The sequence below is a fragment of the Elgaria multicarinata genome, chromosome 10, assembly GCF_023053635.1.
Source record: "Elgaria multicarinata webbii isolate HBS135686 ecotype San Diego chromosome 10, rElgMul1.1.pri, whole genome shotgun sequence".
Classification (NCBI taxonomy): Eukaryota; Metazoa; Chordata; class Lepidosauria; order Squamata; family Anguidae; genus Elgaria; species Elgaria multicarinata.
The window spans coordinates 93,731,786-93,759,258 of record NC_086180.1 but is presented as its reverse complement, the minus strand read 5'-3'; the positions used below and the strand labels follow the sequence as shown (position 1 = coordinate 93,759,258).

The 27,473-nt window shown below is 43.8% G+C and overlaps 1 protein-coding gene across 2 annotated transcripts in view; it reads left to right on the top strand.

Moving 5' to 3' along the window:
• WFS1 (wolframin ER transmembrane glycoprotein) overlaps nt 1-27,473 on the top strand; it is an 88,999-nt gene that overhangs the window by 35,028 nt on the left and 26,498 nt on the right. For both annotated transcript variants that reach the window (XM_063135814.1, XM_063135813.1), the window contains exons 3-5: nt 11,112-11,256; nt 13,012-13,182; nt 23,323-23,403. In XM_063135814.1, coding sequence (XP_062991884.1) covers nt 11,112-11,256; nt 13,012-13,182; nt 23,323-23,403 — 397 coding nt within the window. The remainder of the gene's footprint in view (nt 1-11,111; nt 11,257-13,011; nt 13,183-23,322; nt 23,404-27,473) is intronic.

Here is a 27,473-nt window from a genome sequence, read left to right as displayed (position 1 = left end):
TGCTGAATGCAGCTTGTTTATTTTATTTAATCTCACCGGGGTTAGATACCACCTCCATAAAATCTTGTAATAGTTCTCTTTTAGCTTCACTGACATACTTCTCAACACTCTTTGTCTCCATATTCCCTCCCAACTCTGTTGCCCTATTTGTACCTTCAGATCATTTTCCCACACCATCTTGCCCATATTTTCTGACTCCCCCTTCCAAGTCAATATTCTATATATTTCACTCATTAAACCTTTTATCTTTTTATTTTCTCCTTTATCAGTTTCTCTTTTTAAAATCATCTCAAATTTCGTTAATTCTCTACACTCTCCTTTATCCTTTAACCATTTCTTCGTCCATTGCTCTAATTGAAAATAATTTAACCATGTTAAATTCCTCTCCTTTAACACCTCTTCTATTTCCTCTCGATTGTTCATCCTCCTTAACCAATTTTTTAATTTCATTATATCCTTCTCTATTAATATTTTCCCTAATTTATCTTTTAACTTCCCTGGAAATTTCCTTAACATTATCACTGGTGTTATTGGAGAAATACTCGGAAGTAACTCCTTTTTATATACACGCCATATTTCCCAGTGATTTTTTAGGAGGGAGTTCTCTATTTCTTCCCCCCATTTTTAATTATATTCTCTAAAAAATATGTTTTCCAATTTCCACTCTTTGTCCATTCCTTTTGTATTCTCTAACCAACTTAAATCTCCCACTCCTAACATACTTTCTACTTTATGTCTTAATCTATTAGCTACATAATTTTATATTTGGGAGTCCTAATCCTCCTTCTTTTTGTGTTAAATACCACCTTTTTTATTTATTCTCGCTTTCTTATTCCCATTACAATAATTATTTAAAATATTTTGCCAACTTTTTATCTCTTGGTCACCCATTATTAAACAATATATATTTTGTTAGGGAAGCATCAAAAGATTCCTAAAACATGGAATGAAACAAGAACAGACATAATTCCAAAGCTGGGGAAAGATTTATCAAAACTAGATGGAAATTTTAAGAAGGAACTTTTAAAGGCACAGTTACAAACAATTCCAACAAGGAGAAAAGATAAAAGACAACAGAGGAAACCAATGTGGCTCCACAAAAAGCTTAGAGATGACCGGAAAACAAAAAAGGATACATATAGGAAGTGGAAGGAAGGCCAGGCTACAATACAATAGTACAGACAGGTGGCACAGAAGTGCTGAAATGGCATCAGGAAGGCTAAAGCTGTGAATGAGCTGAGATTAGCGAGGGATGCTAAAAGCAATAAAAAGGCTTTCTTCAGATACGTGAGTAGTAAAAGACAGAGGAAAGAAATGGTGGTTCAACTGCTTAATGAGGATGGCAAATTGATAACAGATGACAAACAAATGGTCAAAGAACACATAATTTCCTTGAATGAGTTCAAATCCAGGGCCCGATGAACTGCATCCTAGAGTAATGAAGGAGCTAGCAGAAGAACTCTCAGAACCTTTGTCTATTATCTTTGCAAAATCATGGAAGACGGGTGAGGTGCCGGATGACTGGAGGAGGGCTAACGTTGCCCTTATCTTCAAAGAGGGCAAAAAGGAGGAACCTGGGAACTACAGACCAGTCAGTCTGACATCCATCCTTGGGAAAATTCTGGAGCAGATTATAAAGAAGTCAATCTGTAAACACCTTGAAATCAATGTGAAATCACCTTGAAATCAGGAAGCCAACACGGATTTGTCAGGAACAAATCCTGTCAGACCAACTTTATCTCATTTTTTGATCGGGTAGCCTCCCTTGTGGACTGTGGAAATGCTGTCGATGTAATATATCTTGACTTCAGCAAAACTTTTTCAAAGTGCCCCATGATATTCTGATTAACAAACTAGCTAAAAGTGGGCTAGATGGAACAACTATTAGGTGGATTTAAAGTTGGCTACAGAATCGTACTCAGAGTGCTTATCAATGGTTCCTTCTTAAATTGGTAACTAATGGGGTACCGCAAGGCTCAGTCCTGGGCCCAGTGCTCTTCAACATTTTTATTAATGATTTGGACGAGGACGTATAGGGTATGCTTAACAAATTTGCAGATGACACAAAATTAGGTGGGTTAGCTAATACCCTGGAAGACAGAATCAAACTTCAAAGTGATCTTGATAGGCTGGAGTGCTGGGCTGAAAACAACAGAATAAAATTGAATAGGGATAAATGCCAAGTTTTACATCTAGGAAATAGAAACCAAATGCAGAGTTACAAGATGGGGGATACTTGGCTCAGCAATACTACAAACGAGAAGGATCTTGGAATTGTTGTAGATCGCAAGCTGAATATGAACCAACAGTGTGATATGGCTGCAAGAAAGGCAAATGCTGTTTTGGGCTGCATTAATAGAAGTATAGCTTCCAAATCACGTGAGGTACTGGTTCCTCTCTATTCGGCCCTGGTTAGGCCTCATCTAGAGTATTGTGTCCAGTTCTGGGCTCCACAATTCAAGAAGGACGCAGACAAGCTGGAGCATGTTCAGATGAGGGCAACCAGGATGATCAAGGGTCTGGAAACAAAGCCCTATGTAGAGAGACTGAAACAACTGGGCATGTTTAGATATTTATTGACCACTGTTGTTACCACATATGAATTAATCATGTGGACAATGTATACACACCAATGTTCTTATCTTCCATGTAATTTTATTTGAGTGACGTAGCCCATGTAGACAGAATCATGTTTGATCATTTTTGTATTCTATATGTATTTAATTGTGGAGCTCAGTCCTGGGGTGTTTTATTCACATAGTGAGTCATATGTATTTCAATATTAATGGTGCAAAATATTTTATGCAGTAGTAGATGCACTAAGAATTATACCAGCTTTGTAATCCACTTTTCATGGATCTTGTTGGTTTGGGTTATTCCTCTGAGTAAACTGCGTCATTACATGTGGGGATTAAAGTTTACTGTGCAAGCTGATAATCTGGATTTAGTGTGACTAGAGACAACATGAACAGCAATGGTAGTCATGGAACCTGTAAGAATTTTGAGTTGAGTACCAGCATATTAAAGGCAACATCATTACAGATGGCTTATCCAGATACAGAGCAGAGATTGGAATCCCTGGATCTACTGAGTGAGCAGTTAAAGATTGAGAGTGTTGTTGATGAACAAGCTTGCTTGGACATAGCCTGGAGGATGACATCATTTGAACTGCTGTAATGGACACTCCTTCCTAGAATGACAGACTATGTAAGATTGCTGAACTTGGAAATTTTCCCCTTGGATTTAAAAACTTCTTTGGGACAAGCATAATTCTCCATTGTTTTTAAGGGGAAATATTTGATGCTTGGTCATGTGCTATAATGTATTTTACTGTTTGGTGTGTGTGGTAATGTTGCCTGTGTCAATTATATAGAGTGAATACAGTAAATGAGTTAAGGGGGATGTTAAAAGTGAATGGAATGTGCTGGTGACTGATTGGTAGAGAGCATGAGTTGACAGTGTTTTAAATAGGAGTGTCTGTAATCAGTTTTTAGTGAGGTTGTTAGTGTCAGAGAGTGCAGGGATGAGTTGTTCATTATTTTGGGGTTAGAGGTTGAGGGAGGAGTTAAGAATAGGATAGGTATAATAAAAAAGCACTAACCAGTGCTTTATTAAACATACACAAATACATCATATCTGCTGTTTTAAAGTTTTGTTAGTAAACAGTCATTTATTTTGTTCATCAATATTCATAGAATCATAGAATAGCAGAGTTGGAAGGGGCCTGCAAGGCCATCGAGTCCAACCCCTTGCTCAATGCAGGAATCCACCCTAAAGCATCCCTGACAGATGGTTGTCCAGCTGCCAAAAGAGCATTTGTCTTTCCTGCAGCCATATCGCACTGTTGGCTCATATTCAGCTTGTGATCTACAACAATTCCAAGATCCTTCTCGTTAGTAGTATTGCTGAGCCAAGTGTCCCCCATCTTGTAACTGTGCCTTTGGTTTCTATTCCCTAAATGTAGAATTTGGCATTTATCCCTATTAAATTTCATTCTGTTGTTTTCAGCCCAGCACTCCAGCCTATCAAGATCACTTTGAAGTTTGATTCTGTCTTCCAGGGTATTAGCTATCCCACCCAATTTTGTGTCATCTGAAAATTTGTTCAGCGTTCCCTGCACGTCCTCGTCCAAATCATTAATAAAAATGTTGAAGAGCACTGGGCCCAGGACTGAGCCCTGCGGCACCCCACTCGTTGCCTCTCCCCAGTTTGAGAAGGTTCCATTGATAAGTACTCTTTGAGTCCGATTCTGTAGCCAGCTGTGGATCCACCTAATAGTTGTTCCATCTAGCCCACTTTTAGCTAGTTTGTTAATCAGAATGTCATGTGGTACTTTGTCAAAAGCTTTGCTGAAGTCAAGATATATGACATCCACAGCATTCCCACAGTCCACAAGGGAGGTTATCCTATCAAAAAATGAGATCAAATTAGTCTGACAGGATTTGTTCCTGACAAATCCATGTTGGCTTCTAGTAATCACTGCATTGATTTCAAGGTGTTTACAGATTGGCTTCTTTATAATCTGCTCCAGAATTTTCCCAGGGATGGATGTCAGACTGACTGGTCTGTAGTTCCCAGGTTCCTCCTTTTTGCCCTTTTTGAAGATAGGGACAACGTTAGCCCTCCTCCAGTTGTCCGGCACCTCACCCGTCTTCCGTGATTTTGCAAAGATAATAGACAAAGGTTCTTAGAGTTCTTCTGCTAGCTCCTTCATTACTCTTGGATGCAGTTCATCAGGCCCTGGAGATTTGAACTCATTCAAGGAAATGAGGTGTTCTTTGACCATTTGTTTATCAATCTCAAACTGCAATCCTGCCCCCTCAACTTCTGCTTCACTTTTTCGAGGGGGGTCATAGACCCGCTTTTGGGAGAAGACCAAGGCAAAGTAGGAATTGAGCATTTCATCCTTTTCTTTGTCGTCTGTTATCAATTTGCCATCCAGTTGAACCACCATTTCTTTCCTCTGCCTTTTACTACTCACGTATCTGAAGAAAGCCTTTTTTATTGCTTTTAGCATCCCTCGCTAATCTCAGCTCATTCACAGCTTTAGCCTTCCTGACGCCATTTCGGCACTTCTGCGCCACTTGTCTGTACTCTTCTTTTGTAGCCTGGCCTTCCTTCCACTTCCTATATGTATCCCTTTTTGTTTTCAGGTCATCTCTAAGCTTTTTGTGGAGCCACATTGGTTTCCTCTGTTGTCTTCTATCTTTTCTCCTTGTTGGAATTGTTTGTAACTGTGCCTTTAAAATTTCATTTTTTAAATACTCCCACCCATCCTGCACTCCTTTTCTCATTAGGCTCCCTTGCCACGGGACCTTACTTATTATAGTTCTGAGTTTTTTAAAATCAGCTTTCCTAAAATCCAGAGTACCTGTATGGCTATGCTCAACTTTTGTCTCCTTCATAATCAAGAATTCAAGTATGACGTGGTCACTTTCCCCCAGAGTTCCCGTAACTGCCACTTTATCCACTAAGTCATCCCTATTGGTCAATAACAAGTCAAGGATTGCCGATCCTCTAGTTCCTTCCACCACTTTCTGTAGGAGAAAGTTATCACCCATACATGTCAGGAATTTCTTGGAAGGGCTGCTTTTGGCAGTAATCGTCTCCCAACAGATATCAGGGTAATTGAAGTCCCCCATCACTACTACATCACACTTCCTTGAAACACTGGCAATTTGTTTCTCAAAAGTTTCGTCCTCGTCTTCTCCTTGATTGGGTGATCGGTAGTAGACTCCGATTATCATATTCTTTTTATTCCTAGCCCCATTTATTTTAATCCAGACACTCTCGACGGGGCTCCCAGTCTCATCCGCCTGTATTTCTGTGCAGGGATAGGTATTTTTAACATATAGTGCAACTCCACCTCCCTTTCTATTTCTTCTGTTCTTTTTGAACAAGTTATATCCTTCAATTGCTATATTCCAGTCATGGGAGTCATCCCACAAAGTTTCAGTTATACCTATCAAGTCGTATTTGCCTTCATGTAATAAGAGATCAAGTTCATTCTGTTTGTTTCCCATGCTCTGGGCATTAGTATATAGACATCGAAGACCATGTGTTTTATAGTGTGGCTTTGTTCCTACCTTGTTGCAGACACTGTTGGAGCTGTTCTCTGTACTGTGGTGCATTGGCCTTCATCTATTGTTGCCTCAAAATTTACGTCTCCTGATGAAGTTCTTCATGCTGTGGCCGAACACATTCTTTCCAGCCCTTGTGAGGTGCAACCCATCCCTTGCCAGCAGTCCATGTTCCAAGTAGCGTAGCCCGTGGTCCCAGAATCCAAAACTCTCACGACGGCACCACCTTCGTAGCCAGTCGTTCATCCGGAGTATTTTTCTTTCTCTTTCTAATCCTCTTCCAAGAACCGGGAGGATGGATGAGAAAACTACCTGGGCCCCAAAGTTCTTCAGTTTCCTTCCCAGAACTTCAAAGTCTGAAATGATTTCTTCGTAGCTCTGCTTGGCGACATCATTTGTTCCCACATGGATGAGAAGAAAGGGGTATGTGTCCGTGCGCTTTATGAGCTTCGGTAACCCTTCAGTCACACCTCTAATCTGTGCTCCAGGGAGACAGCACACCTGGCGAGTCCATGGGTCTTCACGACATACTTGGGTTTCAATCCCACGCAGCAGGGAGTCTCCCACAACGACTACTCTTATCTTCTTCTTGGTTGACCTACCTTCTGCCTCTTGGTCACTGTTGCATGGTGTCTCCTGTACTTCCTCCTTTGCAAACTGTCCTTCAGTCTCATTCTCCAGAAGCTGAAAGCGGTTGCTTAACTCCAATGGCTCCACCGGTGCAGAATGCCCTCTAATTCCTCCTCTCCTAACTGTTACTCTTTTCCAGGGAGTTTCCTCTTCATTGGCTTTCCTCCCCTCAGCATACTCTACTTCTGCTTCAGCTGGCTGTTGTTCTTCAATCTCATGTGCTTCTTGTTGCTGTTGCAGTTCCACCGTTCAGTCTAAGAACTCCTCGACTTCTCTTATTCCTTATTCGGTGTGGTATCTATCATTCAAGATAGTCAATGTGAGACATTAAGTAAATTATTGGGAATGTATGGTGGCAGCAGTATTGAGAGTGGTCAAAGTCTAGTAGGAAAATAGTATTTCCTTGATCTTGGCATGAAAGTGTATAAGGGTGCAAAGTCTGAAGTGAAAGGATAAACTCCCTCTTGTACACCACGCCTAGGGGAGGGGTACAACAGTGTTCCTGATCAGTCTGCTGTCAGGGTCTGTTGCAAATGGGCAAATGTAAGTTTACAGCCCAGTCTGCTTTGACCCTTTGCCTGTTTGACCATTCCTGCTTTGCCTGAACTCCCTTGAACAAAAACCCAGGAACATTTGCTTGGGTTATTACTTGGCCTTGTGGTCAGCCTTATTACTGAGATTGCTACAGCCAAAGCAGGACAAAACTTCAGTCCTTCATTCACTGAATTTAAAGGTTGATCTTGCTAACTCAGGGCTCATCTACACAAAGCAGGATAATCCACTATGAAAGTGGTATATAAAAGGCAGGAGCCACACTACTGCTTTATAGCAGTATTGAAGTGCACTGCAGGATTTACACTACTGCTTTATAGTGGTACTGAAGTGTACTGACAACTGTTGGGACCCATGACACATCTACACCAAGCAAGATATAACACCTTGAAAGCAGTATATGGTATGTGTCAATAGGCCCCAACAGTTGTCAGTGCACTTCAATACCGCTATAAAGCAGTCGTGCGGCTCCTGCCTTTTATATACCACTTTCATGGTGGAATATCCTGCTTGGTGTAGATGAGCCCTCAGTAATCCAAGTCCAAATGAAGTTTATTGTATTTAGCAACCAGCAATTATACAGTTCCACATAGATGTGTTTTATTCATTCATTTGTTTGTTTGTTTGTTCGTTCATTAACTCAGTAATCCAAGCATTGGCAGCATGCAGCTCATGGTCTGCATGCAGATGGCGGCCCGCAGCGGAGCCCCTGATATGTTGTGATGTGGCAGCAAAACAACAACAAGGAAAGAAAGTCCTTTTGAATCCTCTGTTGCAGTTTGCAAGGAGATTCAAATCTTTTAAGAGTTGAAGGCTCTCCTTCACTGTTATTATACAGTATGTGTTGTATGTGAACTCCTGAGCACCTGTTCTGGTCATCTAAAGCATTGGGTGGCTTAATGGCACAAAATGGATTCGAACTGGATTTACTGGTGTGAGGTGAGGAACTCATGCTCTATGCTTCCATCTTTAGTGACCATGGCTTAAAGATTTCGATTAAATGCTTGAACTAGTATAGTCTACCACTTATCTACTCAGCCCTTGCCCTTCTTGGTATCTCATCTAACAGGAGAGGATGACTGACTGGCTCCAGGAAATCACCTTGTGAGAGCAAGTGGGCACGTGGTTTCTGTTGCTTCTCCTCCTGCTCCACCTCTGCTGGAATGGCGGAGGGGGGGATGCATGTGAGCAGTCCTTGCCACTGTGACCACTTTCTCACTCCACTGTCTCCCAAGGGAGCAAGTAAATAAATGAGTGGCAACTGTGGTGAAATAGTGCAGAAGCAATATCCTTCTCTCTGTGCTCCAGAAGGATAGTGATGCAGAGGTGAGGGTCTTGCTGAAAGCATTTTGCTTGAGGGTTCCCTAAAACCTGGAGCTAGTACTGGGTCTAAAACAAATATATATTTCTAGTACAGATAGTCCCACAGTGTGCTTATATTTTATCAAAGTGTGGCACGACATTTGAACTTTGTTCCTTATGGGCAAAAAATGGCACCAAATGTACAAACTCCTTGTTTGAATTAGGGTGAATGTCCTCCAGTTAGAGCAATATATCTACTTAGGGAGGAATATGTGCTCATTCTTGCTCCATCAAGGAAGTTGAGAGTTGTGGATGTGAGCCTGGTTGCATTGGTTTTGTTCAGGTTTTTAATAACTTAAATAAATAAATAAATTTTAAATAAATTTTAACTTGGTGTTTTAAATTTGTAATTTTGCATTGCTGCTGTTTTTATTAAATTATTTATTTTATTTAATTACATTTATATACCGCCCCACAGCCGAAGCTCTCTGGGCGGTTTACATTTAAAAATAGTAAACGTTAAAAGTATACAATTAAAAAACACACACACACACACACACACACACACACACATAAAAACAGTATAAAAACAACAGTATCCATTTAAAAACAACAATTGTGGGGTCCATTAAAAACAAACTTAACGTTGTTAAATGCTGTTAAAATGCTGTTAAAAATGCCTGGGAGAAGAGAAAAGTCTTGACCTGGCGCCGAAAAGATAACAATGTTGGCGCCAGGTGAGCCTTATTGGGGAGATCATTCCACAGTCGGGGGGCCACCACTGAAAAGGCCCTCTCCCTTGTTGCCATCCTCCGAGCTTCCCTTGGAGTAGGCACTCGGAGGAGGCACTTAGATGTTGAGCGCAGTGTACGGGTAGGTTCATGTCGGGAGAGGCGTTCCATCAGGTATTGTGGTCCCAAGCCATGTAGGGCTTTATAGGTTAAGACCAGCACCTTGAATTGGGCTCGGAAACATATAGGCAGCCAATGCAAGCGGGGCAGAATCGGTGTTACATGCTCAAACCTCCCTGTTCCAGCTATCAATCTGGCCGCCGCATTTTGCACAAGCTGCAGCTTCCGGACCGTCTTCAAAGGCTGCCCCATGTAGAGGGCATTGCAGTAATCTAATTTGGAAGTTACCAGAGTATGGACAACTGAAGCTAGGTTATCCCTGTCCAGATAGGGGCGTAGCTGGGCCACCAACCGAAGTTGGTAGAAAGCACTCCGTGCCACCGAGGCCACCTGAGCCTCAAGTGACAAAGATGGTTCTAGGAGAACCCCCAAGCTACGAACCTGCTCCTTCAGGGGGAGTGCAACCCCATCCAGAACCGGTTGAACACCCCCCCATCCGATCAGAGGAACCACCCACCAGCAGCATCTCAGTCTTGTCTGGATTGAGCTTCAGTTTATTAGCCCTCATCCAGTCCATTGTCGCAGCCAAGCACCGGTTCAGCACATCCACAGCCACACCTGATGAGGATGAAAAGGAGCAGTAGAACTGCGTGTCGTCAGCGTACTGATGACAACGCACTCCAAAACTCCGGATGACCGCACCCAACGGTTTCATGTACATGTTAAACAGCATGGGGGACAAGACCGATCCCTGCGGAACTCCATACTGAAGAGTCCACGGGGCCGAGCAATGTCCCCCAAGCACCACCTTCTGGAACCGTCCTGCTAAGTAGGAGCGGAACCACTGCAATGCAGTGCCCCCCACTCCCAACTCAGCCAGACGTTCCAGAAGGATACCATGGTCGATGGTATTGAAAGCCGCTGAGAGATCAAGGAGAATCAACAAAGTCACACTCCCCCTGTCCTTCTCCCGACATAGGTCATCATACAGGGCGACCAAGGCTGTTTCCGTGCCAAAGCTGGGCCTGAAACGGATCCAGATAATCAATCTCATCCAAGAGTGTCTGGAGCTGGCCCGCCACCACCCGTTCAAGGACCTTGCCCAGGAATGGAACATTTGCTACCGGCCTGTAGTTACTAAGATTTTCCGGGTCCAAGGAAGTTTTTCTTCAGGAGTGGTCTCACTACCGCCTCTTTCAGACGGTCTGGGACCACTCCCTCTCGTAGAGAGGCATTAATCACCTCCTTGGCCCAGCCGGCTGTTCCATCCCTACTAGCTTTTATTAGCCAAGAGGGGCAAGGTTTTTATCTGGTTGAGCTTTTATATTTATTTATTTTATTTATTTATTACATTTTTATACCGCCCAATAGCCGAAGCTCTCTGGGCGGTTCACAAAAATTAAAACCACAGTAAAGTATATTGTATTGTATAGTATGGTTCTGTACTGTTGTTTTATACTTTGAATGTTTTTAATTTTTGTGAACCGCCCAGAGAGCTCTGGCTATTGGGCGGTATAGAAATGTAATAAATAAATAAATAAATAAATAACTTGATGCATGGTATTTTTCTTTTAAATATACACTGTGCTGTCAAATATGGCTAGCGTGCCTGTTCATAAGTAGAACCCTTTTTGGATATAGAACAGAAGTCGCAAGCTAACTAAATAAAAAATAATCTTGTTAATATATTTTATAGGTTGGAAAACACTACTTGAACCTAGCGGAAGACCAGGATGAGGAACTCAATAGTTGTACTGGGGTTGAGTGGTTGATCCTTGCTGCCAAGCAAGGGCAAAGGCAAGCTCTTAAACTGCTGTGGACATGTTTAGCAGAAAGAAGAGGTATCAGTCCCTGACGTTCTTTAATCATTTATATGCTGTAGTTTTATAGAGACTGACATTGAGCAGGCACTCAAAAGAAAAGCATATTAGAAAATCTCAAGATTATTTTTACTTTTATGTATATATTTACCAAAAAAGTAAAAAACAAAACAAAACCAAAATAACAAATGAAGTAAGTCAATAACGCAATAACACAGGATAAAATCTCCAATCAATAAAAGATTTACACTAACTTAAATTAATTAACTTTAAAAGTTAAAACGGGGGAAAGCTTTTTCCTAGTGTCCAAAATAGCAAAGTAGAACCAAATGGGACTTCTAGGGAGGACATTCCGCAGAGGGCTGCCACCACTAAAAGTGCTCTCCCTTGTTGACACCCATGTTATTTGTGATGGTGGAGGAAGCCAGAGGAGGGCCTCAGATGGATATCTCAGCACATGGACAGATAAATGATGGAAGAAGATGATCCAGCAAATACTTGGGTCTCTGTGCCTCTTGTGGTGCAGAGTGGTAAGCGGCAGTTACTGCAGCCGAAACTCTCCCCACGGCCTGAGTTTGATCCCAGCGGAAGCTGGTTCTCAGGCAGCTGGCTCAGGTCGACTCAGCCTTCCATCCTTCCGAGATCGGTAAAATGAGTACCCAGCTAGCTGGGGGAAAGGTAACTGTGACTGGGGAAGGCAATGGCAAACCACCCCGCTACAAAGTCTGACAAGAAAATGTCAGCGAAAGCAGGCGTCCCTCTTGGAGTCAATGACTCAAGTGCTTGCATGAGAGGTTCCTTTCCTTTTCCTAGGCACTGTAGGCTTTATAGATAGGTACCTGTACTTTGGACGGAGTCCAGAAGTTAGCAGGAAGACAATGAAGTTACTTCAAAATAGGTGTGATGTGATCCTGTATCATAGTCCATGTTAGCAAGTCTTGCAGCCGCATTCTGAACTAACTGGAGTTTATGGGCTGTTTTCAAAGGTAGCTCAGTAAAGTGTGTTGCTGTACTCCAGTCTAGAAGTTACCACAGTATGGATAACTGAGGCTAAGCTACCTCTGTCCAAGGGAGATCACAGTGACGGGAAAAAATTCTGTGCCACTGACCCTCCAGCAACAATGATAGATCTATGAGCAACCTGATCCTTTTAGGAGAACACAACCCCTTCTAGAACTGGTTGAAGACCATCTACTTGAACAGACAAAACATTCACTAACAGCAGTCTCAGATCTAGGACATAGGTGACAGTCTGAGTTAAGCCAGGCACCAGTAGTCATGGGACAAGTTAGTTGTTGGAACCAAAGGGCAACCAGGGAACAAGTGCTACAAGAGTAAAATGCATAGCCACTAACTACTGGGAAAAGAGGAAACGTTATGACAGAGCTATAGAAGCAGGAAAAGCCTTTATGTGTTTTCTTAGAATGGGTAATTTTGTGGACATCTTTAAAGGCTATATGAGTAGTATGCAGGAGAGTGCTCAGTCTCTACAAATAGGAAGAAAATGTTTAACAGTATTTTAAATGACAAAAGAATGGGGATGGGGGATGATGCTGGCTATCCATAGGGATGGACCAATCTGTCAGTTTCACTTTTTCCCACATTGAAGTGTTTTAATCTAAAGGTCTATCCTCTTTACAAAGAACTTTGCAGATTTCGGTGATTCGGTTTTTGTAAGCACTTCATGATTTCTTTTGTAATAACAGATTGTGAATGGCTGTCATCTCTTCCCCCACCCCTAAAACTGGGGTAACTGTAATTTTCCCCTTTCTTGAGGCATCACTTCAGAGAATGAGCAAGAAGTGAAGAAATTATTGTCAGAGACTGATTTGGAAAGAGCTGTGAGAAAAGTTGCCTTAGTCATTTACTGGAAACTAAACCCAAAGAAGAAAAGACAAATGGCTGTTTCAGAACTACTAGAAAATGTTGGCCAAGTTCACAGTGAAGGTTTGTATCCAGTATAGAATATAAGATTCAATGAACATGAATATTCCAGAGATTACAATGATGCAATTGAAGCTTTCGATAAAGAAATAATAATTTGTTCTTAAAAATGTGTTGCAATAATAGTCATAGCCATTACTTCATCAACATTTGTCTAAGGGCCTTGAAAGACGATGCTGGATAAGCTGGCAGGGAGGCGGGGCGACGGCACACTAACTTTAGTGCGCGCCGCCCCGCCTCCTACACGCACGATGCACAGGGACTCCGGAAGCCCTGCAGCATCGGCCATTTTGTTGTTGTTGTTGTTAAAGGGGCCACGTGAGCCCCGAAGACTCCAGAGAAGGTAAGTGTTTTTTTTTTACTTAAGCCCCCCCATCCGCTCCTGATCCCCTCCCATGCCTCCTGCCCACTCTTTCCCCGCCCTCTCTCCCCGTCCCCGATCTGTGCCGCCCTCTGCCATCCCTCCCCGATCTGTGCCGCCCTCCGCCCTCCCTCCCCGTCCCCGATCTGTGCCGCCCTCCACCCTCCCTCCCCGATCTGTGCCACCCTCCACCCTCCCTCCCTGTCTCCGATCTGTGCCGCCATCCCCCTCTCCTGCCGGTCCGGCCTTTCCCCCCATCTCCCCCCCCGGGATCCCCCCGGCCCGATGGGCACAGCGCTAGTATGAGCGCTGTGCCCAGTCCGTGGCTTTTCCCGGCTACTTGCGAGTAAGCGAGTAGCCGCAAAAAGCCACGGACCTTGCTAGACGTTACGCAGCGCCGGCCTCAGGCCGGGGCTGTGGAAAAGGCGCGCCATAAGCGACTTCGCTTATGGCGCGTTAGGGGAGGTTTTAGCACGGCCTGACCCCGGATTCCCCTGTGTGTCATCTGGACGCACAGCAGGGAAACCGGGCCTCACAGTGCACTAAGACCTCGTCTAGCAAGGCCCTAAGTTTTTTCTGATAGGGATGGGTGAAATTGCCAGTGTGGTGCTCAGCAGGCGCTTGCCCTGCCGCCGCCGCCGCCATCTACCTCTGTGAGTGGGGCTGTGCAAGCCTTTGCCGAGGCCCCAGCCAACACTCCGCAGCAGCAGCCCACAACCGCCATTTACAATAATGGGGGAAATGCACCATTTCCAAAGCCTCCGGAAATAGCGCCCTTCCCCTGTCATGCCAAGGGCAGCTGCCATTAATGCGGAGGGGGGAAGTGCGCCATTTTGGCAGTGGCTGCTGAGCACTTGCTGAGGACTCCACACTTGCTGCTGGGGTGCCTGACTGGGTCCTTGAGGGTCAGACATGGGTGGATCTGCTGCCTTCACAGACATAGTTGGAAGCTCGCAACAACCCTACTTTTTGGATTGTAAAGCATCCAGCAGAATAGTAATTTATATACTATGATCATGACAAGCAACTCTATATTGAGTCAGACTATTGATCTATCTAGCCTAAGTACTTTCTATTCCAACTGGCAGACCTCTCCCAAGTTCTCAGATGGGAGATGTCACACCAGTCCTACCAGGATTGGGCAGAGGGGGCGCCAGTGGGGCCAGTTGGCATGGGCGTATGATTTTGAGGAGGCCTACTCTGAGTCCTCCTGGGCAAAGTTGCTTGATTTTTCTGTTGTTGATGATGAATTTGCCCAAAGAAAAGCACATAAAGCATTTCTGAATGTGAAGAAGAGATGTCTTACATACATCTTAAATAAAAGTGCTTGCCTTTACCTTTTTTATAAATCATTCTAGTTCATATTCATTTAGAACTGATTAAAAAATACTTAATGAGCAGTTTGAAATGGGGCCTACATTTCCTATCTGGCCTGGGACTATTACCAGCTTTACCCGGCCCTGAGGCCTACTTCCTGAGATCCTTTAAATGGATTATCCAGAAATCATAGAATTAGAGTATGCAGATTTAGTTGATTTATTAACTACATCAATTTAAAATATAATAATTTCCATTTATCAGTCAGAATATTTTTTTAAAATTAACACATTGCAATCTTAGAAGAGGTGTTTCATTCTATCTAAGAGAGATGGTGGCAAACTTAAAAATGCTAAGATAGAAAAATAGTGGTATTTGCCCTGAGATCTTAATGATATAGGGTGGGATACAAATGTTTTAAATAAATACATAAATTTGGGGTGCGTGTGATTTTATCCAAAGTGATTGTCATTCCAGAATTTAGTAGAGACCAAGGAGCTGAAATTACTTATTTCTGTTGTGATTATTTATTTATTTATTACATTTCTATACCGCCCAATAGCCGAAGCTCTTTTCCCATAATAGCAAGGGTAACAGACAGATTAATGTAACCAAAACCAATCACTTTTTGCAAGAGGAAAAGTCACAAGAGGGAGCTGAAGCAGAAAGTGGTGGGTCACTTCTTTGCTCCAAATAGCCCTTCCCCAAATCTTTTTATAACCAGCCATTGTTTTGTTATATGCATATTCATGGGATGTGCCAGAAATTTGTGTAGAAATGCCATTCTGCCATGAAAGAGTATAACTATGCTTTGTTTTTGCTTTACTTCTGTTATATACTTACAATTTTTGCCTGCTAATAGACATATACCTGGCATTTCTTGTTTCAGTCCCTCAACATATATACCATAAATGCTCGATTCTTGTATATGTGTAATTTCACACATACAGGTTCTGGAACTGGGTAGAGCAACATTCTGAACTTTTATTTATTTATTTATTTGATTTGTCCCCTACCTTTCCACCAAGGAAAAAGTGCTCAAGCAGCTAACAATAATAAGAACCAAAATTTAAAAATAAAACATAATTAAAATAATGATAAAACAAATACTTTAAAACAGAATTTTAAAATAGGAATAAAAACAGCACCCATCACAAAAGACCTCTTACATGCCAACATCTTTTTGAATAAAGAAGCCTTTGCCTGCTGGCATAAGGACAGCAGAGAGGGAGCCAACCTACCCTCTCTCCTGGCCACCAAGAAAGCCTTCTCTTGAGTTTCCACCAGACTTACCTCTGAAAGCAGCGGTATTGAAAGAAGGACCTCTCCTGAAGATCTTAAGACCCAGAAAGGCTTGTATGAAGAAAGTGGTATTTCAGTATCTGAGCCCCAAGCCATATAGAGCATTGTAGATCATAACCAGCACTTTGAATTGTGCTCAGAAACAGACCACTAGCTAGTGAAGCTTTTGCAAAAGGAAGTCACATGCCCCATGTAATTGGCCATGGTCAACAGTCTGGCCCTGATAAACAGTCCAGACAACCTTTCCCGCTGGTTTTATGTATACGTTATGGGGGATAAGATGGAACCCTGAGGAACAATGGCCATAGCATCAAACATGAATCTCCCAGCATCACCTTCGGAAATCATCCCTCTAAGGGCATGTCTACACCAGTCCTATATCCCTGGATCGTTCCTGTGTATCCAAATGCTACACGGGGGATCTCGGGAGCAGGCAGTGATGATCCCTCCATTTTCCTGGTATAACCCTTAGGTGTAGAAAGGGCCTAAGAAGGACCAAAACAAACATATAACAATACTTCCTGGTCCCACCTCAGAGAGGTGCTCAGAAGGATACCACGACTGATGATATCAGAAGCCACTAAGAGGTCCAGCAGAAGCAACAGAAACATACTCCCCTGTCTAGTTCTCAGTGAATAATGTCCACCAAGGTGACCAAAGGACCCATTGTGCCATTACCAGGCCTGAAGCCAGAATGAAATGGATCAGGATTCCAAGCCTTCTTGAGAAATACCTGGAGTTAAGAAGCCACCACATGCCCTAGTGACTTTCCCAAGAATGGAATATTGGGGACTAGATGGAAATATCCAATATGGTGGGTTTCAGGGAGTGGTTTTTTTTCCTAACAGAGGTCATACCACTACTTCTATTAGGCACCTTGCCATAAAGAGGGATTCACTTATTCACTCAGCCAGTGCTTTTATAAGCTGAGAAGGGCAATGGTCTAGCACAAAGTGGTAGGCCTCACCTCTCCAAGAATCCTGTCCACACCCTCAGGCTGTGCAAATTGAAAAGTAACTATTATAAGCAGATAAGCATGCACAAAAGTTACATCCACTGGACCTGTATCAACTATGGTATCCACATTGGCATGGACACAATCAATTTTATCAGTAGTAGCTTCCTCTGCCGCCCAGAGGCCAGAAACCTCTTGGGATTGTGTTTGGATCCTAAATCTGGACATTCAATTGCTGTCAGAACCTCACTTTCCCAAGGTGAAGCACAAGTATTTGTAAAATCTTTGCAGTAATTATAGTAACTAGCTATAAGCCTTTATAGTCTAAATAAAGACCCACAGGTAACATACTAAAACAAAATTCTTTGACAAGAATCAGTGAGTCTTCTCAACAAAAAGACTCAACCAGCCATGGATTCAACACACAGAATAAATCCCATTAAGTTTACAGTTCCAAAAACTTTCCAGCGAGCTAATACATTGTTTCTAGCAAAGTCTATTGCCGGTTGCTCTGGCTTAAATACAGGGGAGTGGCTGATAAAGATCACTATCAGATGTTTCATAGAATCATAGAATAGCAGAGTTGGAAGGGGCCTACAACGCCATCAAGTCCAACCCCCTGCTCAATGCAGGAATCCACCCTAAAGCATCCCTGACAGATGGTTGTCCAGCTTCCTCTTGAATGCCTCTAGTGTGGGAGAGCCCACAACCTCCTTAGGTAACTGGTTCCATTGTCGTACTGCTCTAATAGTCAGGAAGTTTTTCCTGATGTCCAGCTGGAATCTGGCTTCCTTTAACTTGAGCCTGTTATTCCGTGTCCTGTACCTTCCAACCTCTGGGGGCTCCATGGCGCAGACAGCAGCAAAGAAGCTGACAAAAAAGGCAAAAAGGCCTAAAACATCAGCCGAACCGCGGCCCAAAAAGAAGAAGGACAAGGCTAGGAATCCTAGTCCACCAAAAACAACGCCACCACCTCCCCCTCTACTTGACTCTCCAATTCGAGTATTGGTGCGGTCTCCCTTGCCTCCACTGGTCATCGAACCTATTTCAACGGCCTCAGAAGGGGAAATTGTGGGAATTCCTCCCTGCCCCCGACTGTCCACTCCGACTGCTTGGGCCTGAGAAACTTCCCCGGACCAACCGGTACTGTCTAACCTCCGAACCGATTGCGAAGCGGAGATATTTGCGGTGATTGGGATGTATTTGGATGTGAAAGTATGCATTCTGGAGGTCGACGGATGCGAACCATGTTCCCTGTCATAGAAGGGGTAGGATTGTTCCTAATGTGTTCATCCTGAATTTCTTGGTTGAGATGAATTTGTTCAGGGGGCAAAGGTCCAAGATGGGGCGGAGTCCCCCATCGTGCTTGGGGACCGTGAAGTATCGGGAGAAGAATCCGTTTGTATATGGGTTGGTGGTAACGTGGTCTATTTGCTCCCTTTTGGAGCAGGGTTAAGGTCTCCGTTGTGAGCACTTGTGTAGGGGGGGTGATCTTCACAATGCCTAGGTGGGGAAGGCTGGTGAATTTTAAGCGGTAGCCGTTTGTTATGATGTTGAGTATCCATGCATCTGTAGTGATGGAAGTCCAGGCTTGATGGAATTGGGTCAGCCTGTTCCCACCCTTTCCCCCTCCTAACGAGGGTAATGGCAAAAATTACCAGAGAAAATACAGATGCCATTGTCATCGCGCTGTGGTGGCCACGCCAAACATGGTTCCACACACTACTCTGCCTAGCACAAGGACAGTACATACATCTCCCATTGCAACGCAATCTCATATCTCACAGCCACCGCAGGGTTCACCATCCAGACCTGAAAACCCTAAAACTCATGGCATGGAGAGTACACCACTCGCCTTAATACCTAGCCTAGTCCAGAGAATACTCGATGCTTCTAAATGTTCATGTGCATCAAAATAGACAGCCTTTCAACGCTTCGCAACCGACCACGTACTCAATCTGATCCATGGTCCAGTAACAGACATCTTCCAGTTCCTGACAAACCTCTTCGACGCAGGGCTTAAACCCTCATCGATTAGAGTCTATTTGGCAGCCAGATCGGATTCTCGACCGTCCATTGACAGCTACACACTATTCTGCCACCCACTTGTCAGATCCTTCCTTAGAGGCTTGAACAATCTTGCTCCACCTCTCAGAACACAAGCACCTTCATGGGACTTACCTTGGTACTAAAAATCCTTACGGCTGAACCTATGGCAACTTGCACTCTCCAATTCATCTCTTGGAAAGTCGCCTTTCTAGTTGCCATTACCTCAGCCAGACGAGTCCGTGAACTTTCACCTCTAAGAGTTGACCCTCCTTACCTGACTTTTCACAAAGAATCAGTGTCATTGCGCCCAGACATTTCCTTCCTTCCAAAGGTGGCATCCGACTTCCACATCAACGAGACAATATCACTACCAGCTTTCTGCCCCAATCCGACTTCCAACCTGGAAAGACAATTTATACTCATTGGATGTGCGCAGAGCTCTAGCATTTTACAAGGCTAGAACCCAATCCTTTAGGTCCACACAGAGACTATTCGTCTATTATGGAGAACCTAAGAAAGGCGCGCCGGTATCTAAACAACGTATTGCCACCTGGATCCGACAGACAATCCAGCTAGCATACCAGATCTCCAAAAGAGACCTTCCAACCCTAGTCAAAGCTCACTCCACATGAGGAGTAGCAACCTCCACAGCATTCGCCAGAGGGATTCCTCTCTCCGATCTGTGTAAAGCAGCTACCTGGTCGTCGCATTCCACATTCATTAAGCACTACAAGATGGATATACACGCCAGATCCACTGCTCGCTTTGGGAAAGCCATGCTGTCGTCGGTATTACAATGAGATACTTTAGTGAGCTTGCTAATCGCCCCATTAAGTGTGATGCACAGAGACCACGAAGAAGAAATGCAAGTTCCTTACCTGTAACTGTAGTTCTTCAAGTGGTCATCTGTACATTCACACTACCCCCCTCCACCGTCCCCGCTTCAGTGTCAGTAAATCTGTCAGTACTGAGGCATGGGTTTTCCTGAAGCCCAGGATCGACTTTCGGTCTCGAGGAACTGAGGGAGTGGGCGGGAACACCATATATATACCACATGACGATGGGGGAGGAGTTTCCGCCCAAAAAGTTCTCAGCTATTAGAAGTCTGACTAAGGCTCCACGCATGCTCAGAGCCCCATTAAGTGTGAATGCACAGATGACCACTCGAAGAACTACAGTTACAGGTAAGCAACTTGCATTTACTTCTCAAGGTGCTAGACCCCAATGAGGTTTGAGTTTAAACTTTAAAAATCCCCCCCCCCAAAAAAAACAAGGGATGAACTGATATGCTTCAACCTTGGCAGGCCTAAAGCACTATTTAGGAGCTATCATGGTGCTAAGTTTACTCTCTTTATTTTTAAAATGGCAGTGTACTCTTAAAAAAATATTTTTAAATCTCAAACTTAAAAAAAGAAATCCTAAAAAATGGGATGAACCGATATGCTTCAACCTTGGCACGCCTGATGCCCTATTTATTATTATTATTATTATTATTATTATTATTATTATTATTATTATTTATTTATTTATATAGCACCATCAGTGTACATGGTGCTGTACAGAGTAAAACAGTAAATAGCAAGACTCTGCCGCATAGGCTTACAGGTGCTGAGTTTAATCTCTTTATCTTTAAAAATGACAGTATATTTTCAAAAACTTAATTTTAAAACCTCAATTTTTTAAAAAAAATCCTAAAAAATCACCTCTGACCTGCCCTCTTTTGCTAACAATGCAGCAAAGGAGACACCCTTGAAGCTCCTTCTACTGAGTCCTCCTCCTGCTGCCCTGCTCCCATGGAAGATGCCCCTGGTCAAGAAGCAGAGGCCTAGGTCAAGGTCAGGTCTTCCAGCTGTGGAAGATAGGCTGTATCAGCTTCCTACGTCTTACTCCTCCCTGCTCATAAGCCAGCAAAAGGCTTGGTAGAACTGAGTTTTCAGGTGCCTGGCTTCCCTTGGCTGGGCCTGATTCTACAGCTTCCCTGTCTGACTCAGAATTAGTGTCACAGGACAAGGTCTCCCAAATGCTAAATTTAATGGCCTTGGAATCTGTCCCTCAGATACCTCCCACTAGAAATAGGGGAAGTTTTACTAGTGGACTGTAAGCCATCCACAGCACCCACCCACCCACCCTGGCCGGTGAGAAGTAGTTTTGGAGGTATACTTCTTGTCACTTTATCACATTCTGCTGTTTCTTTGGCCGCATCTTCTGGTTGCTTCATGATATTTCTGCAGCTGTTGAACACCTCCATCAGAGCATTCCAGGCTGGCATATCTGTATTTCATCATGTTGATTCTTATTCAGTGTATTCCTGTTGAATATCCAAACACTTCCTCAGAGGATTCTCAAATCTGTTTGGGCAGCTATTCCAGTCTGGAACTTGCCTGGGATCTTCATGCACAACTTTTGCTTTTCTTGTGCACATTTCTCCCAAAGGGCATATTTGTCATGCTTCTACATGGTCTTAGCTGTTCACCTTCATAGCGCATTATGCATTAGATACTCAGGTTTAAGCTGCTGCCACTTTTGGAAGGGCAGTGCTGAACACCTTGATTTCTGCTTGCAGAAGTGGGGGTGGGGTCAAGTCCAGAGGAGATCTTTTCTCAGAACTGGAGACAGGGTGTGTGGTCAAGCCAATGTTGTTCACACTAAGAGCAAAGCACTGAAAAAGGATGAGTACATTGAGTCACAGAGCAACCTGTGGTCTAGGACAGCAAGGTTCGAGCAGCAATCCAAGAAGAGTCCAAATGTGAAATCACTAGGCAATCAGGGGTCTACTTAAATGAGATCCAGCTGAGAGAGGGCTAGGTAGTCAGAGGTAAGGAGAATCAGGGACCTAAACATTTCCTAGCAGCCATTCCTGCTGAGAACTGAAGCTTATAACCAGGGCTCAGCTGCACAACATCTAGAAGAAGCCCCTCATGAGGAGCCCTTCTATGCAATTGGACACTACTTCTTACAGTAATTGTCCCAGGCTGCCTCTTGAGATGTCACTGCTCTCAGGGCCTAGGTGATCACTGTCTCAGAGGTGGAGCTCTCCTCCTCTTGTGGGATGGACCCACGACCATCTCTCCCAGGGGACGAGGTGTCTCCTGGTCTGCTTCCCAGTCCCTTGGCATAGGCTGCTTCTTGATGCAGTTCACATCCAGGAATTCTAGCTCTTCCTCTGAAGAGGATTCCTTCAGTGGGGACATGACCTTGTTCACCTAACTTGCCCTCCACATATTTCAAGCTAAGCCAACTTGCTGTCCTTTATGTGGGATTGCACAGAAACTCCCAAAGGATAAAAGCAGATTGCTTACCTGTAACTATAATTTCTTGAACAGTCTTCTGTGCAGTCATACAAACCATCCACTTTCCCTTTGTCATGTGTTTCCTCATGTGATGCTGCAGCAGTCCAGAAGAACTGAGCAAGAAGAAACTGGCAACACCCTTGGGATATGCAACTTATCTCTTGGGTGTATGCCCTTGTACCATTTTTGGTATTTTACTAAGAAGTAGCTCTAGAAGACTCCAGATATCTTTCTCTGCAGGCACTGAATGTATATTTGACTGCACAGATGATCACTCAAAGAACTACAGTTATAGGTAAAGCAAACTGTTTTTATTTTGCCATTGGTGAAAATTTGCACATTGGTGAAATTAGCCTGTCCAATATAATATTTCAGTTTATAAAATTTATCAACTATCTATGAAATATGGTGACATTTATGTCATTGTTTGCATTCGAGCTACAGTATAAGTAGTAATAAATGTAATCAGTAGACGAATAGACCTGAGCTTCCATTTATAGGGAAATACCAATTTTGAAAGATGAAGGCAAATTTCAGCAGTTTTCAAACTGCAAATAAAGGACCTGCTTGTCTATTTTAAAGCCAATTTTACTTTAACTATAATAATGAGTGATAGTTTTTTGTTTATGAAACTGTCCTGTAGAAAAAGTATTTACATTTAAATAATATGTCTTTAAGCTAATGAATCAATTTAAAATTCTTTAATGAATTTATACTTGTAGTTGAATCACTATTGAATCATATTGGGGATCACAAGTATTCTAAAGAAGTAGGTAATGATGCTACATAATTGGCTGATGCTGTATATTATTTAGATAGAATCCTTTCTGTTTGAGTTAAATATTTTGAACTTGTGTTTGGGAAAACAGGTGGTGAGAAAGCTCCTGGCCCAGTTCCAAAGTCTGTACAGAAGCAAAGAAGAATGCTGGAACGACTGGTGAGCAGTGAATGTAAGGAAGCATTTTTGTGTTTATAGTGAGAAATCTGTTGAATAGAATCTTAGCTTAAATTTTAGACTTCAAGCTACTTCCTTCTTTAGGATTGGGGCATAGAGACTCATTAGATCGGGTGACCATATGAAAAGGAGGACAGGGCTCCTGTATCTTTAACAGTTGCATAGAAAAGGGAATTTCAGCAGGTGTCATATGGAGAACCTGGTGGAATTCACTCTTCATCACAACAGTTAAAGTACATAGAATCATAGAATAGTAGAGTTGGAAGGGGCCTAAAAGGCCATTGAGTCCAACCCCCTGCTCAATGCAGGAGCTATACTAGAGTGACCAGATTTAAAAGAGGGCAGGGCACCTGCACCTTTAACTGTTGTGATGAAGAAGAAATTTCACCAGGTTCTCCATATATACAAATGACACCTGCAGAAATTCCCTTTTCAGTACAGCTGTTAAAGATACAGGAGCCCTGTCCTCCTTTTCATGTGGTCACCCTTCATTAGATAAAAAGATAAGTAACTTACTTCTGAAATCTGGGTGGCTGAACTATGAATGGTGGTGCTCATCAGCTGGAATGTGTGTGTCTACTTCAGTCATCAAAAAACCTGCTGGTTTAAAAGACTAGAAGATAAAGCTTTCTCGCCTTGGTCCAAACTCCACAAAGTAGGAGTTTGAAAAGTAGGAAATTGGAAGCTGATTCCTTACCTCACTTGCCCAGTGATCAGTCATCTTGTTGTACGATTTCACAAATTGTACTTGCTTACAACATGCACCCACACTTTTCCTGGGTCTTTCAGTCCCAAATCCATGTTGCAGGATAAAGTTCCTGAGTCCGGTGTCACTACAAGGTAAGACTGAATTACATTAGAATTCAAAAAAATTATTCTGGATTTTGAATTGCACTAATAAATAATAATAATAACAACAACATTTCTCATCATGAATAAGAGAAAAAATCATTCAACACTGCACTGAGATTTTAACTAGCAGGCATGCTGCAAGACTTGGGGTTGCTTTCTAATATGAGATATTTGTTTAAGATAGAATGAGTTTGGAGTCTGAAAGGAAAGCTTTCATTCTCTACCACATTGAGATTTCCACCAGTATGTATACTGGAAGACCAACCCAGTATGTATACTGTACTGGTGGCTCCCGATGACCTATCAGTACCGGGGTCAGATGCCTCGAGGTCGGGCCCGCCAGCCCTGATGCAGGACTTGGTCCCTATAGCGTCAATGTCAGAAGGCGAAATTCGAGAGTCCTCACCAGCTCACTTGTCTGTACTGAGGAATGACAGAGAAACAGATCCCCACATTCAGTGGACTATGTAAGATTTACCCAACATGAGCAGGAATACTACCCGCCAGATCACTGGGATCGGTACCGCTCACCTCCGAGAGACTGGGACTCATATTCAAATTGGTTGCATCCACCACGCAGCTCTTACCGCTACCCTAATTGGGGCAACACATACGACCAGTATGCAGAGAGGTCACACTTTGACCCCCGCCACGTTCCTCTTTCTCCACGTCCACGATTAACACCTGCTTCTGTGTCTCGACCACTGCCCGAACAGACCGTTCGACACTGAAAGTCAATGCCGACGCTGCTTGCATGATGGTCCCTCCACAACTGCCATCAACTCAGCACAGTCGGTAACGAGCCACAAGCACCTCTCACCTGCGTATTGTGGAAGTTCCTTCCACTGCCCTCTCTCCTGATTGCCATAGCTAGCCTCAAGCCAGACATCCGGGCAAGACTCAGTGAGCCGACGTCATTCCCCCTCGCCCTATTCCACTGAAGGTTATGTTTCTGATTCCAGTTCATACTCTTCAAACCTCCCTCCATCCAGTTGCCGACGGAGGTCACCACGACTCAAGAGAGAGCTTCACTGTTGGAAGACAACTACCACTTTTCCGACCAGATCCTCCGCATGGCACAAACACTGGGCATGGAAAAACACTGGTTTTTCTCCAGCGTTTCTCCACCAAGCTGGAGAAAAACTCTGACCCGGTCTTTGACGCTATCTATACCGAGGCGGCCACATTGGTATCCATTCCCTTCCTGCCGCCCTTACTCCACACTGCGAAACAGTCTTAGAAGACTCCTGGCACGATGGCATCAACATCGCGACGGCTCGAAGCGCTTTATAGAGTCCAGGAGGATGCCTCCTTCCTCTTTACTCACCCACAACCAAATTCTATAGTCTTTGAGTCCTCGCAGGGGAAGTCACAGAAGATCCATGCCTCCCCTGCAGACAAGGAGGATCAGAGACTGGATCTCCTTGGCCGCTGCATCTATTCCTCCACTGGTTAATGCATAACTGATTACCTTGCCATGATGTCGAGATACCAGCTATTTCTCTGGGAGAAAATGCACAACATCTGCAACCACCTCCCAGAAGAACACAGAGAACTAGCTAGGATTTTTCAGGATGAAGCTCTCCGCCTATCTTGCCAACAACTCAATATGACCTGTCATCTCACAGACTGTGAATCCAAAGCCATGGTCAGCGCCATTGCACTGCGGCAATACGCCTGGCTTAGATCTGCGGGCTCGACACACAAAGCTCGGGCGCATATCAAGGATCTCCCCCTCGATGGGGAGGGACTCTTCAATGCCAATATGGATGACGCTATGGAGGCGATTCAAAAAGCAAAATCTACCACCAAAAAGATGGGCATGTCATTGAGTCCCCACCAGACGCAATTCAAGCAGCGCCAGTGGCCTCGCCATCAACCTTATTACAATCCCAGACAGTATCCTGACAGGTCTCAGCGATACCCCCAATACCATCAGTCACGTAAAGCTAAACAACCTAGCCGGCCCCGTCAACTGCATCAGCAATTTGACCAGGCCCCAAAGAAGTGTCTTTGATGCCAACAACATCCCTACTTACATGCAGCAACTACCCTTTGGGACGCTTCTCTCCCATTTTGCCTGGAACTGGATGACGATAACTATGGACAAATGGGTTTTAGACATAGTCCAATGGGGATATCTAATCGAGTTTGAAGCTCTTCCCCTGGTCGGTACCATGAAGTATACCCCACCTTCAGAAATCTTGGCGCTGGAGACCCACACTCTCCTACAGAAGGGTGTGATCGAGAGAGTGCTCCCTTTATGCAAAGAGGAAGGGTTTTTCTCCCACTACTTCACGGTACCGAAATGAGACAGTGGACTTCGTCCCATAATGGATCCGAGAGACTTCAACCGATTCATACAGGTGCAGAAATTCAGGATGACCACGCTCTCCTTGATCCTTCCCTTCCTGCATCGAGGTCTCTGGTTTGCAGCTATGGATTTAAAAGATGTGTATTTCCATATTGCTATATGGGACATCCATCAAAAATTTCTCTGCTTCGTGATCAGAGTGGATATGTTTCAATTACGAGTACTGCCGTTTGGCCTTTCTACTGCTCCACGCGTTATTACGAAATGCAAAGCAGTAGTCTGTGCGTTCCTCCAACTCAGAGGAGTACATATTTTTCCCTTCCTCGATGACTGGCTCCTGACTGTGTCATCGGGGAGCCAACTATCCAAGACTATCTCCACTATAATCAATCTCCTACAATTTCTCAGTCTCAAAATCAATGCCGAAAAATCCACTCTTGCCCTTACGCAATCGATCCTGTTCATAGGGGTCCGGCTTGATGCTACCTCATGCAGGGCATTCCTTCCACAGAACAGAGCCCTTCAGATTGTGGAACTAGCTCAAAGACTCTAAAAAAATGGCAAGACCAAGGCATTCACAATTCAGAGACTTCTTGGCCTCATGGGATCCACGGTTGCGGTTATTCATTGGGCGAGACTCTGAATGAGGACCCTTCAGTTATGGTTCCTGAAGAGTTTCAACACCGACGACAACGTGCAGAAAAACAGACTCACCTTACTGTGCTCTGTCCAGCATGACCTCCGTTGGTGGATGAGCATTGACCATCTGACGCAAGGGCTTCCCTTTACTCTGACTCTGGCCTCCAAAACAGTAGTGATGGACGCTTCTCTCCTCAGCTGGGGGATTCACAGGACACCTGGAAGGAATAGCAAAAAGGACATCACATCAACTTTTTGAA